Source organism: Lagopus leucura, unplaced genomic scaffold (genome assembly GCF_019238085.1).
Source record: "Lagopus leucura isolate 7727_CA_CO unplaced genomic scaffold, USGS_WTPT01 Super-Scaffold_739, whole genome shotgun sequence".
In the NCBI taxonomy this organism is placed as follows: domain Eukaryota; kingdom Metazoa; phylum Chordata; class Aves; order Galliformes; family Phasianidae; genus Lagopus; species Lagopus leucura.
Window position 1 is genome coordinate 20117822 of NW_024962255.1, and position 13769 is coordinate 20131590.

Genomic DNA, 13769 nt, shown 5'->3' on the forward strand with positions numbered 1-13769 from the left:
CAGAACTGTTGCATTTTAACAAGAAATCATAGCAGATTTTATTTGCTCTAACAGCTGATAAGAGACACCTTTGTAAGTAAAGGCTCATGGACTGCAGACTCAACATAGAACAAGAGCCAGTGCTCTGTTTATACAGGTCAGCAGTAACACAGGAGGAGAGAACCTGCATGGAGTTTTTTTCTCCCTACCTGTTTTCTCCAGTTCCAGATAAACACTCGTGTTACGTGCTGTTCTTCTGCTTCCCTTTACTTCCTTATTTACTATGTCTCAACATTATGATAAAGAGACGCATAGCACTTACTGTCATATCACAGTGCTGAAACAGTTTACTGTGCACAAGTGAGAAGCACATGTGGGGCAAGAGGGTAGGGGAGAGGTGTGAGCATAAAAACAGCAAACAGCATATCCACAAAAGCAAGCCTGATTGATATTCAAACCCTTTAGACTCGTTTACCTGGCTAAGCTACCCTCTAGTACGTAGGCAGATCTTCATACAGAGGATCTTCAAAAATAAACTTTATTATCAAACTTAAAATTCACACATTAGACATGAGGTCTAGACACAAATAATACTGAAAACCTCAAACCATAATGATTTAGATAATTTGGATGATAGCTACTTGCCATTGTCCCAAATGCCTTTGAGAATATTTCTGAATGCATACACCATGGTGAAATGTCTTGTCAAACATGTATCTGGCCAGCTTGCAGTAAGATTTTTAAATAGGGGAAAACTTATTTCTATAGAAATAAAATTATCTAATTATGAATCAGCGACCCATAATTGTAGTGCTTGGGGAAAAAAAATCACAGCCTTTTGAAATACTTAGACATAAATAACTACTGTACATTTACAAGTTTAAATATTTAAAGGCCTTCGTTACAATAAAAAGTTACTATGTACATATGAGATGTTATACAGAAATCCAGCCGGAGGGAAGCGTTGAGCACTCAGATTTGGCCGCTGAAACCTATGAATTTGGCAGGCAGATTGTCCACAGGGTACACTATGGGGCCCGTTTTCATTGTAGGAGGTCCATTTAGCAGCTGCCAGTCACAGCTTCGCGCCAGCTCCACCGTAAATATTTTTAGAAGGACTTTTGCAAACTCTTTGCCTACGCAGCTCCTCAAGCCCCCACCAAAAGGAATGAAACTGAACCTAGAGGAGTCCTCCGGAGACGGAGACATGAAGCGGTCTGGGTTGAACTCGTCCTTGTCAGTAAAGAGATCGGCCACGTCGTGGGTATCACAGATACTGTAAATAACGTTCCAGCCTTTGGGGATCTGGTATCCCTACCAAAAGAAGAGAGAGGAGACATGAAGCACATTGTTTTGTTAAGGAAGCTGAAGATTCAGCATGGGACATGCAGGTGCACCTTCTGATTCCCCCCACTCACTAAGGCAGGTACCTACAGAAGCACATTCATACTTGGCAGTGCTACGAGGAGCTGAGCCCCAGCCCTACTTACATTCAGCTCAAGGGTCTTGAGTGCTATTCGGAATCCTCCAGGAACGGGAGGGCTCAGCCTGAGGGTCTCCTTGATAACACAGCCTGTGTACTTCAGCTGCTCCAAGACCTCCATGTCCAATTGCTTCTCTTGGTTGGGACCAGACAGTAACCCCTAGGTAGGAAGATGCTGCCATGACATTTATAGAACAGGCTCCGTGCACTGCAAGACAGCTGTCCCTCAGCTAATGGTATTTCCCTACCCTCCTATAAGTAGGGAACCTCCTATGTCAAGGGGAACCCATCCTGGGACACCTCTCTGAGGCACCTTCCTACTGCTTGCTCATGGGAAGTGGCTGTGGAAAAGACACTCACCTTTACTTGCAGCTCCTTCCTCACTTTCTGCAGAACATCATGGTGGAGCCCCAGGAAGGCGATCAGTGATGTGGCAGCACTGGCAGTGGTTTCATGGCCCCCAAACAGCAGCTCTGTGGCAGACTCCTTCAGCTCCTTACTCACAGGACAGGAGAGAGAAAATATGCCTTGAGGGTGGTATCCCCATTGGGCCCACTCCACCACCAATGCGGCTTGGTGATCTTAGGCTGGAGCGGGCACCCTGGAGCCAGAGTGGGAGGTGGTCCCCACAAGCACAACCCTACATCCCTCATCCAGCAGCCTGGCTGCATCCTCTGTCCCCAGGACTCTCGTGCACTACACAAGCTGCTTTATGACCTGGCAAAGGGACAGCAACTCCTGCTCTCCATTTTCAGTCCCAAAGATAAACACGCTGCTGACTGAAGGAGAGAAGCAGGGTGGGAAGAGATGGATCTGGATGGGGGGAACCTCACCTGCATATTGAGCTGCTCTCCGTTACCCTGTGTGTGCTCCATCAGCAGCTGCAGCGCGTCCTTGTAACCACTCTCAGGCTCCTTGCGGGCCATCTTGGCACGAATGTTCTCCTCAATCTTGGCATGGATGATGTTGCGTGCCCTCAAGCCCTGTGCAAGCAGGGGGAGAGTGAGCTGGGACTTGTGCCACCCCAGCAACTTACGCCATGCTGCCAACTTACACCACACCGCCATCCCTCCCTGCTGCCCTGGGAGCACCCCTAGCTGGCCTGGAGCCTCACCCGGTAGAGCCCACTGAAAGGCACGTCGATGGGGAGGGAGAAGAGGTTGCGGATCATCTCCTCGAAGGCCTCCACCAGCTGCTGCTCGCTGTCAGGGCCGGCCTGGCGGGGCTGGAAGCCCAGCAGGATGCGCATGGCGATGCGGAACATGAGGCGCTTCACCTCAGGGTACACCAGCAGGCAGGGCCCGGCGCCCAGCCACTGTGCCAGGCAGGCACTCACCTCCTCTTGGATGACGGGCACATAGTGCTGCAGGGCGTCCCGGGAGAAGGCCCGCATGATCACCTGCCCAGGGGACAAGGAGGAGAAAGAGGAGTAGAGGAAGGGGATACAGGCTCAGCCACCACATGCAGGACAGCTGCCCCGTTCCCAGCCCGCCCTTTGGGGCTATACCTTTTTGCGGTGTTTGTGCTGCCCATTGTGGAGGTTGGAGAGGCAGCCCGAGCCCAGGATGGTGCGCACCGAGGCGGGCCACTGCACGGAGACCAGGCGGTGCTCACCCAGCAGGATGTGCCGCACGTTCTCGGCGCCCATCACCCTCACCGTGGGCCGCCCGAAGAGATGAGTCTTGTAGATGAAGCCGTATTTCCTGCGCTTCATCTGCAGGAATTTCCGCCGCTGGACAGGGAAGGGAAGTAAGTAAATTGAAAAAAAATAAATAAGTTTTAAATAAATAAGTGGGGGTCAAGGGGGAGAGAAGCCAAAAAAAAAAAAAAAGAAAGCGAAGAATGAGCTCATCCACACCTGAGCTCAGAAGCCCGGCGCAGCCCTGCTCAGCCGCGTCCCTTGCAGGGAGAGGGGAAGCTGCCCACCTTACCTGCAGCACCATCTGCAACGTCTCCCCAAAGAAGGGGAGCCCCATGGTACCCGGGGGCAACGGCAGCGGGCAGCTGGGGTCGCGGCCGCTGGCGCAGTACAGGTCCCAGAGCCGGACGGCGGCCAGGAAGAGCAGCAGGGGCAGCAGGAAGGTGCACAGGGCGCTGGCGACCAGGGCGGAGAAGCCCATGGTGGGGCAGCGGGACAGTGAGCCCGGTCCGGTCCGGCCCGGCCCCCCGGGAGCTCCGAGTGTGCAGCCCGGGCTCTCCGCGGGCCGTCTTTTATACCCTTCCCAGGTTGCTGCCCACCCTACCTTACCATCCGATAAATTAGTTCACCCAAAGTTCATCTTTAATTGCGGATTGCGGCCTGGCTCCTCCCCCCGAAATCTTTAACCGTTTGCTTTGCGCGGCGCATCCCGCCCGCTGCAGACGGCCGCCGGGCAGACGGACGGGGTGCTGCGGGACCAACCGCCCCTTCGGATTTACCGCCGCGCTCCTTGGGGACCGGCAGCACCGAGGCGGAGACGTGCCCCGTCGCGGCAGCACAGAGCCTGCCGCCGGGAGGTACCCACCCTCGGGGCCCTCCCAGCCGCCGTGGGTCTCCGTCGCCGGCCCTCTCATCGCCCATCGGGACCCCTTGGTAGCCGGGCTGAGGGCTCCCCGGGCAGAGCCGCGTCGGCGGAGGTGGCTCCGCCGTCCTCCGGCTCACCTCGGAAGGCCCGGCTCGTGTTTCTGCACGGTCTCGGAAGAAGGAGCGGCGGGCAGCGCTCCGTCTCGGCCTCCCGATGCAGGTTCAACCGCGGGTCACCGACGGAAAGGGAGGTGAGCGCGGAAAGGGAACACCCTGCCCGCTGCGCTCGGCTCCGATCTCCGCTGCCCGCCCTCGCCCGGGGCTCGCCGGGGCTACCGCGGCCGGGGAGAGGCGCTCGGCATGGCCGTACCCGCCGGGCGGGCTGTGCTCCCCTCCGGCGCAGCCCCGGGGTTCGACGTGCGGGAGTAGCGCGGCCCCGGGGCTGCAGGAGCTGACCCCGATGGGCTCCGCTGGGGCCCGTGCAGAATAAGCTCCGAAGGACGCGGCCGCCGGGCATTGCGGGAATGCGGAGGGAAGGATAAGGCTGCGGACCGCTCCGCAGCTACCAATAAACTATTGTGATCGCTTCCCTTTTATCCCTCCATTTTCCTATCCTTTTTACTTTTGCTTTCTTACTCCTACCACGACCTCAATAAACGCTGGAAGTTGCGTGTGTGTGTGTTTGTGTCTACAGGGGTGGTGGCGCTGGCGAGGCGTCATTTTAAATTAGTACTTTTCTGACGCTCGGCGCGCCGGACGGGACCTTCCCTCCCCCCCATGTGGCCGCCCGCCCCTCGCAGCCCCTGCCCGGGCGGACCCTCGAGGCAGCCCTGCGGCGCTCGGCCCGGAGCGGCGGCCGCGCCCTGACCCGGCGCTCTCCCCTCGCCGGGCGCTGACCCGCTCGTGACCTACAACACGGACCGTGACATCTGCGTGAACCCGGCCGGCAACCGCGCCAAGTTCACTGTCTGTCAAAATAACGAGATACGGTGGCCTGAGCACCGATAATTGCCGCAGGAAGGCTTTATTATCTCCCCAGCTGTGTATTCCGCAGCCATCGGCTGGAAAAGAATCAAATGGTAAAGAGTGTAAGGGATAATTAAAAACATCTTGGAAGGAGGTCAAGAAATTAACAGCCTAATATGAACAAACTTTGATTACAAGTAACAATTATTACACTTCATTTGTAAATGCTCATGTTTATCTGAAAACAAAATCAGTTTCGGGTCTTTTTTTTTTAAAACTAGATCTACGTTACACGTTTCAGTGGGCGGCTGCGGGGCTCGTTAGCGCTCGGGGCAATTTTTAAGTGTGCTGATGGAGGAACCCCGGTGCTCCCATGGCTGGAGCCCACACATCCCTCATGTCCCCAGGTCACTGCCACACCGGCGGCCTCGCAGCAGTCACCCAGTTCCACCTGCAGCCACCAATTTCCTTCCGATAGCCAGGGAGACGCACTTCTCAGGACAAGGTCAGGAGGGGCAGAGGCTCTGGTTCACAATGGGGTCGAGCTGCCAACAGCACTTAACTTAGTCCCGTGGTTCAACCTCTTCCAGATCTGACTCGCCACATTTGGGAGCCACATTTTTGCCACAGGCAGTACTGCACCCCACTGCGTGCCTCAGCATAGATGTGTGATGGGGACCAGCCCAGGCAGGGTGGCTTTTAGCCTGGCACTGACACCAGACATTCTGGCACTCAAAATGTGCCACCTGAAAATGTGTCCCCAGCTCCTGGGCTCAGCCTGCAGTGCCCCAGAGCCACCAATCAGAGCTTACACATAGTAAGTGCTAGGGCAGGGCTGAGGCAGGGTCACGACTGCCCTGTGACAGCCACCATAGCACTATGCAGATGTCCTTCCACCATGTGCCAGCACCAGCAGGAGCACAGGATGTGCCCTCACTAAGCAGACCTGTTCAGAAATGAACATTTCCCAGACATTTATTCATGACAGGTCTGTGCCCCGTGCCAGGCTGCTCTCTGCATTCTGCAGGAACTCGGGATAAGGCTACATGTCAGGCCCCAGGCAGCAGTATGGCACTCAGGCACTGCACGCACAGCCACTGGGTCAACAAATGTCTCATTTGTGGTGGCTCTAATAGGAAGTGAAGGAAAGAGATGAAATATTTACAATACAAACCTCTTGACACAGTTATCCTACCTAGAGCTAATACTGTGAATTGGGCAGACCTAGCGTGTGTTTCCCTGCAGAGCCCTCATCTTCCCTTTCTTCCACCTCTAGAAAGCTGTGCTGTGCAGGACGGGGTGTGCAGGACGGGGTGTGCAGGATGCTCTTGCCTTTCCTTCACACACCTGTGAGAGAAAACCCTGCGGCAGGAATGGGGCTTTGCTGCTGGGAATGTGTGTGGGCCTGGGCTGGTGGGGCTGAGGCTCCCCTTGGTGCTCAGGGCTCTATGGGACCATTCCTAATGTACTGAGCATCAGAAAGGGGAAAAACAACAAGCCTTTGGGGCTTTGCTCTATAGTGCCTCAGCCATGACCACCGCCACCGGGCTGAGCTCAGCGTCCTGGCTCAGGCCTCACCGCCACGACGGGGCTGCAGGGGGTGGAAGTAGAGCTGCAGCCCATCAACGGGGTGCACGATGGGCACGGTCTGCATGGCGGGGAAGGTCGGCGTGGCCAGTTCCCAGCGGGCCGTGGTGACCAGCTCGATGGCCAGCAGCTTCAGGATGGCCTGCGCCAGCTCCTTGCCAATGCAGCTCCGTGCCCCGCCACCAAAAGGGATGTAGTGGAAGCGGCCAGCAGCCTCCGGCTGGGTGACACTGAAGCGGTCAGGATCAAAGCCACCTGGGGGGCTCTGGTAGATGGCAGCCGTCTCATGCGTGTCACGGATGCTGTACATCACGCTCCAGCCCTTGGGGATCTGGTAACCCTGTGAGAGGAATAGAGGGGAGAATTAGGGCCCAGCGGAAGCACCTGGGGGCAGCCCCCCTTCTCCCTTTTCTGCAGGCACTTACATCCAGCTCGAAGGTCTGCAGTGCAGTCCTGTACCCCCCAGAGACAGGCGGCAGTACCCGCAGCACCTCCTTGACCACGCAGTCCAGGTAGCGCAGGCGGCTCAGCTGCTCCAGGCTGATGTCCGAGGGGCAGTGGCAGCCCCGGGGATGGGGGCTGCTCAAGGGGTGTGTGGGCTCCAGCGGGGCTGGGAGATGGGGGAAGCAGCCACCCCCCAGCTCTGTCTCCTCAGTGGGGTCAGGGGGCTGGTTCTGGTCCTCATAAGCATTGCTGGCTGTGCTAAGGAGTTGCTGCTTGCCGTCCCTGTCTGCTGCTGGGCAGGGTGCCATGGGGCAGTTCTGCTGGTGTGGGTACAGCCCATGGGATGCCAGCTCCTGACGGATTTTTTCGGTTGCTGAGGGGTGCTTTAGCAGCAGGAGGATGAGGGAGGTGCTGGCACTGGCCGTGGTGAAAAAAGCAGCAAATATGAGCTCGATGGCTGACTCCTGGCAGGGAAGGAAAGTGACAAGTTTGAATGCCACTTTGAGCTTGTTGTGATAGGATTTTCACACTGTTCTCAGCTTTCACAGGTTTTGTCCCTGTGCAGAGAGCCCTACCTCTGCCTCCATTCTCTGCAGCCTGCACCCCCCAGTGCTGGCAGGGATCTCTATGTGACATATCCATGCTCATCCACCTCCACACAGAGCAGACATCCACCTGCCTAGGAACTGATGCCAAAACAGCTAAGCACACATCTCTTCCATTCTGGCTCTTCTCAGCTTCCTGCCCAAAATTTACAAACCTTAACAAGAATTTCAACATGCATTTTATCATAAAGGCTGAAGTTCACTTTAAGCATTATGTTTTTTAACCTGCATCAGCACTTTCCCCTGCCTCCCCTGCAGCTTTTGCCTCTCTGGCCAGCCAGGAGCAATGAGGTTGCAAGTTTATGTACAGATCACACTGGCAGCTAAAATGGGCTCCATTCAATCCATCTTGTTGTAACTGACCATTTGCTTGTGTGGGAGGGGACTCAGACCAATGCTCAGAAGCAGAAAGTTAAGAGTTACTGGAGCTAGATCTGGAGGGTGAGGCCAGAAGCACAGGGAAGGAAACCTGATGTCTTAAGTCTCCTGGAGCCAATTCTGGTAAGGTCAAGAGTAATGCAGCAAAGATTTGCAGCCATCACCAGCAACATAAGTTGTCTGGACTGCAGGCTTTTGCCAAAATGCAGCTCTCAAGGGCATCTTTCAGGTGAAATAACAGGTCCCTGCTGACCCCTGCACACCTCCTGCAGGCGGCAGCAGGAATCTTTACACCCACAAGACAGCAGACACAGATGAAAATAAATCTGTGAGTTCCACAGCTTGCAATTAAAAGCCAGGACATTATAATATAGCACAAGAAAATTAGAGCAGGCTCTGTATTTTGAAATAATAGCCTTTATGACTGCCTGCATCAGCCTCTGATGGTGCTGCCATGTAAATTGTGACACTGAGAAGCTTACTTTCTCTCCCTGCTTTTACAGTGCCAACACAACCGGTGACAGTGAGGCTGCATTCTCCCACAGCTGCCTCGGTGTGTTCCAGTGCTGCAGCTCAACTGGGAGCCAGACCACTGAGCCAGGAACAGCCAGCCCCAGGTCACAGCCATGTCACCCCATACTGTCTTCAATATCTGTGTATTCCTGCTGTTGTCATCTCACCTGTCATCAGAGCCAGGGACACGATGAGAGGTCATGTAGTTATTCTTGTGCAATACACACATGAATACTCACAAAGTTCAATCCAGACTAACTGATCACATTTTGAGTCTGGGAATTAGTTTTAGTTATCTTGAAATAAACCAGTTCTAATTGCATCTAAGAACCTCTGTAATGTCTCCCAAACACTTCAGAATTTGGAGATTACACTTCTACAAAATATGTACAAAACATTTAGCATTGGATCACTATCCTTGAATATCTAAATAAACAGTAAAGCCATGTGTCCTGTATGTTTAAACTGCACCCATGCAAAACTGCTTCAAAACTTGCCACGTAGATGCAGTGTCATGTCCCTGCCTCACCTGGAATGACCTGGAGGTATGAATGATGCAGCACTAACGACAATTTTTTTCCCAAGACCTTTGGCAAAGTGCTCTTCACCGCATTTTGTCCCAGTGAGGACTGCCGGGTTCATCCCTAAGTCACAGCAATGAATCATATTGCATCACACAGTCCTCAAGCTCCTCAATGTAATTAATAAGGAGATGATAGGGTATGTCCCAGAACCCAGCATTCCAGCCCAGAGCCCGTTTTGATGAGTTCTCTGGGCTCCCAGCCCTGAGGAATGGAGTGACATGATCTACAAGCACACTGCCCTGGGTGCAGCTCTATGTATTTCCAGGACAGCATCCTGGAGGTTATTGAGTGCACACTGATGTACAGAATCTAAGCACAGCCATGTAAGTCTAAATGCATCCTAAGCCAGGTTGAGGCCAGATGCCTGTGAAGAGGACAGGCAGAGAGGCATTTGTTTCCATTTTAGGCTCCAGCTCTGTTGTAAGGCAGAGCCCCACCAGCAGTCCTGCACAGCCCTCTCCTGCCATCCCTCCGCCCCACGCTCACAGCCACCAGCTCAGGAGGGAACTGCGCGGGGCTGCGATTACCTTCAGCTCCTGCATAGTGAACTCTTTGCCATGCTCCTTGGCACTGTTTATTATGAAATCCAGAGCATCGCTGTGTTCTTCTGACATGGCTCGCTGCAGTTTCTCCTGTATGGCCCTCTCCATGAACTCATGCAGCATGTCCCGTGCTTTGATGCCCTGTGGGAGGCAGACACGGGTCAGGAGAGCCTTGGGCACATCCCCCTCTCTGGAGAGGCTGGGGACTCCCACTGTGGTCATCTTTAATTCCAGAATCTGCAACAGCAAAGCGGACTTAGCCCACTGCCAAGCCCCGGGGCCTTGCAGCAGGCAGCAGGTTGTGAGAACTGCTGAGGATTCATTGGCTTCCTGCTGTGAGTCAGTATAAGCCCTAGGAAAGGCTTTGGGATGAGTTGACAGCAGCAAACTTGTGGGACTGAATCCAGAGAGGTCTGCACCAGACAACTCCTGTCCTGGCCAGGTCCAATAGGAGCCTGTCCCATGGAGAGGGTGAGGTCACTTAATAAAGACGAGCCCTGGAAGCAAGGCACTGACAGTGACAAATGAGGGGATTTTCCAGATTGGGAATATGTTAATCACGCCTGGCTAATCTCTGGCTGTGCAGCAAAACCAACTGAGGAGCAATGTCCTTGCAGAGCAGGAATGGATGGAGGCAGGAGGCCTCCAGCAAAGCTAGAAGGAACAGGTGGTTGGGGGCAAAAATGGCCACAGCCAGCAGCTTGGAAGTAGTTACAAAGGAGAACCCAGACAGGAAGGACTTGAGTAAAGGAAAAGGGGCAGTGAGCAGGAGGAGGTGAAGTGATTGGTCTGGGGTCAGACTGGCCATGGCTGAGCTGAGGAGGCAGGAAGGGACAGGTGGGTGGTAGAAGCTCACAATGGTGACAGCGGGGGGTGGTGGGGAAGGTGATGGCAAGCAGAGTTCATAGAGGAAATGAGGTTGGGCAATGCCTTGATGGAAAAGGCAGGCAGTTTGGGCTGTGGAACCCAAAGCCAGATGAGAAAGAGCAGATTGAAAAGGGACAGGTGGCAAGAATGGGCAGGGCAGCAGAGAATGAATGGAGACTATGAGAGGCAGAACGGGCTGTCCCACTGCCATGTTCCCCTCCAGCACTGCACCAGGCACCAAAAAGGGGTCTCCAATGCTCAGCCTGCCCAAAGTGCACAGGGAGGTTCTTCTGTGCCTGCTGCTCTCTGCTCACACACAGACCTCTGCCACAAGTGGGCTTGAACCCAGGAGGAATGCAGTGGCACAGCAGCAGGCATTGGGTAAGCATAGTTGAGGAAAAGGCTCCAGCCACGCATGTGGCAACTCCATGCTGTACCAGAGTCTATGCAGGCAGGTGCTGGAGGCACCCAGCAGCGGGGTGGGCAGTGCCCTGGACTCATTGGGGTGCCCCTTGTCAGGCCTGAGGAAGGGGTCTGTGCAGCCACAGCCTGGCCCAGCCACGGGCAGGAGTGGGGCAGGCAGCAGTACCTTGCGCAGCCCGCTGAAGGGCACATTGAGGGGCAGGGAGAAGAGGTTCTCCACCAGCTGTTCAAAGGTTTTGGCCAGGTCCTTGAACTGCTTTTCCTCCAGACGGAGTCCCAGCAGAATCTGAGCTGCAATGCGGAAAGTTAAGGTTTTAGCAGAGGAATAAACGGCGATGGAGCCCGGCTGCATGCACCAGCCCCGCAGCTCCCAGCTCACAACCTTCTGAATCCGTGGCAGGTAGCTTTCCAGGGCAGCGCGGCAGAACACTCTGGCCAGGATCTAGAAGCAGAAGGGGGGAAACAGAGGCAGGCGGTTAAAGCACGGGTCCTCCGCACTGTGCTGAGAGCTGAGCATGGGCAGGAGTTGCCCAGCTGCGCACCCATGGGGCTCACCTTGCGGCGCTGGCGGTGCAGGTCGCCTGTAGAGCTGAGCAGGGTATGGGAGCCTAGGAGGATCTGGGTGCTCTGGGGCCACTGTGCGCTGACCAGTGTGTGCTCGCCCAGCAGGATCTTGCGGACGTTCTCAGCACCCGTCACCCGCACCACCGGGCGGCCCAGCAGGTGGGTCTTGAACACGTTGCCGTAGCGCTCCCGCCGGGAGCTGTGGAAGCGGGAGCCCTAGGGACGCGCCGTGAGTCAGCTCGGGGCTCCCGCCGGCCCCCGTCCCGTCCCGTCCCGTCCCGTCCCCGTCACCCCGCACCTCACCTGCAGCAGCCAATGCAGGGTCTCCCCGAAGAAAGGCCAGCCCATGGAGCCCTTGGGCAGCGGCAGGGCGTTGGTACGGTCTCGGCTGAGGCTCCAGCGCAGCGCCCACAGGTGCCGACACAGGGCGAGCAGCAGCGCCAGGAACAGCAGCGCCAGGGCGGCCGCCGCGGTCCAACAGAGCCCGGCCGGCATCCTCCCTCCTGCGGCGCACCACGGGTCCCGCTCCCTGCCCCGCGCCGGGAGGGCGGGGAGCGGCGGCGGTGTCCGCCCCGGCGGCTGCCACGCGCGGGGCCGGGAAGGAGACGGCGAGCGGAAAGGCCCTCCCGGCTACGGCTGCAGCTGCGGCCCGCCCGGCCCCGCTCGCCTCCTGCACCCGCTTCTCCCTTCGGCCACATTTATATAGATATTGGCCACTTAACGCCCGATCCACCTTCGCAGATGACGTCTGCCCTGCATATTTAAGCAGCGCAGCTAAGTGCGGTGATTGGAGCCGGAGAGCCGGGATTGATGGAAGGGGCGCGGGGCGATCGGGGGCGGCAGTGGCTGCTCCCTGCGGGCTGGCCCCTCGGGGGTCTCCCCCCACAGCCCGACCCGACCCGGCCCTGCCCGGCCCAGCCCAGCTTTCCCGTCTCAACCAGAACCGGGACGGTTCCCCGCTGCGCCCCGCCGCCGCACGGCATCGCGGCCCGACCCCATAACGCCCCGGTCCCACTCTGCAGGCGCGGTCCCGCCGTCGCGCTCCGAGGTAAATGACCGGGAGCCGCGCGGCTCCCACCGAAGCGCAGGGCCGAGTGCGTGTAAACACATGAAATCAAAGGCAAACACGGGTAAGGTTTATATTACTGTATTTAGACGGTCAATAACTTAAAAATACAGCGAAATGTACATTATTTTTACATTTGGTTTGTATCTGTTAGACATTTTCCTCCTGTCTAAAATTGCCAGGAGGTGACTGCACAGCGCGTGGCCTGGGGCACTCCATGCTGGGATGGGGCGTTGGGACCAACAGAGGCAGCACAGAACCAACAGTGGCAAATCTATTCCCTACCCGCGCCCTGGGGAGAGCTCAGGATCTTAAAAAGTACGGTTAGAAATGGTCACCCTGAGGAACAGAACCCAGAAAGTCACATTATAAAGAACTCAAATGGTTATTTACAATCAGAAACTCAAGATTAAACTCTTTCAGAGAACAAAGCCTAGAAGTCCTAACACTAAATAAATACCAAGCCTAGCACTTGGGGAGTTCTTAAAGGTACCAAAAACCAGAAGATTTTCTCATACCTCCAGACTACACAATTCGGTAGATAAAATGATGTCCAATCACCTTAAGGCTACTATACATTTAATGCAGGAAAGTGACAGGCAGTACCTGAATGCGGGGATCTCAGCACTTAAAAAAAAAAAAAAGAAAGAAAGAAAAAAAAAAAGAAAAAAGAAAGCAAAACAAAAAAACCAACACATTAAATTAGGATTCATCCTGAAACCAGCCATAAGGGATCACTTCTCAGATAATTCCTGCCCAGAGCAACACTGCAAACATCTTGTCTGCAGACACTTATAAATAATGTATTTACAGTTCAGCTGCCCCATGTTCAATGTGATAGAGCTGGTTTTATTGTACAGTCTCATTTTTCACCATTTGTTTACAATATACAAAATAGTTTTCGATCCGTTAAAAATTCGTACAAACAACATTTGCTGAGGGCCCCACATCTCTGCCGTGGGCTGCGCTTTTCCTTTACCAGTCAAACAAATGTCCCAACTGAGAGCACTGCTGGGCAGAACGGGTGGCTCTGAAATACCTCTTGGTGTGGTAAGGATCAGTTCTGTAGCAGCAGGCCTATGTGTGCTGGGACATGCCATTCACCAGGCTCCTGAGCTGCTTCACCACAGTCTCAATCAGCTTCTGCTTGTCACGATCGTTCTTCCTGAACTGAGCAAAAATGTTGTTCTTTTTGCTAGAGTCTCTCATTCTGGAGGAAAAAAAAAAGGGGGTGAGGGGAGGGAATGGTACTGACATGTTAGAAA

General features: G+C 55.0%; 3 protein-coding genes across 9 annotated transcripts in view; all 3 read right to left on the minus strand.

Moving 5' to 3' along the window:
- Positions 1–585: 585 nt before the first annotated feature.
- On the minus strand, positions 586–3582 carry LOC122175443 (cytochrome P450 26A1). Of its 2 annotated transcripts, XM_042863129.1 has the most exons (8): positions 3394–3501; positions 2970–3194; positions 2799–2861; positions 2577–2687; positions 2296–2445; positions 1823–1957; positions 1470–1622; positions 593–1293 (listed from the first exon to the last, which is right to left on the minus strand). In XM_042863129.1, exons 1-8 carry the CDS (start codon positions 3436–3438, stop codon positions 952–954), a joined length of 1224 nt encoding a protein of 407 aa, XP_042719063.1. In that variant the 5' UTR covers positions 3439–3501; the 3' UTR covers positions 593–951. The 2 variants fall into 2 exon arrangements, with proteins under 2 accessions (XP_042719062.1, XP_042719063.1); XM_042863128.1 differs by having other exon boundaries at positions 586–1293; positions 2577–2861; positions 3394–3582.
- A 2916-nt stretch (positions 3583–6498) lies between these two features.
- On the minus strand, positions 6499–11933 carry LOC122175515 (cytochrome P450 26C1). The gene is made up of 6 exons (XM_042863248.1): positions 11742–11933; positions 11430–11654; positions 11041–11316; positions 9570–9725; positions 6944–7426; positions 6499–6858 (listed from the first exon to the last, which is right to left on the minus strand). Exons 1-6 carry the CDS (start codon positions 11931–11933, stop codon positions 6499–6501), a joined length of 1692 nt encoding a protein of 563 aa, XP_042719182.1.
- Positions 11934–12569: 636 nt separating this feature from the next.
- The window catches only part of EXOC6 (exocyst complex component 6), an 83400-nt gene continuing 82200 nt past the window's right edge, over positions 12570–13769 (minus strand). For all 6 annotated transcript variants that reach the window (XM_042862771.1, XM_042862768.1, XM_042862767.1 and 3 more), the window contains one exon: positions 12570–13714. In XM_042862771.1, coding sequence (XP_042718705.1) covers positions 13582–13714 — 133 coding nt within the window. In that variant the 3' untranslated portion in view covers positions 12570–13581. The remainder of the gene's footprint in view (positions 13715–13769) is intronic.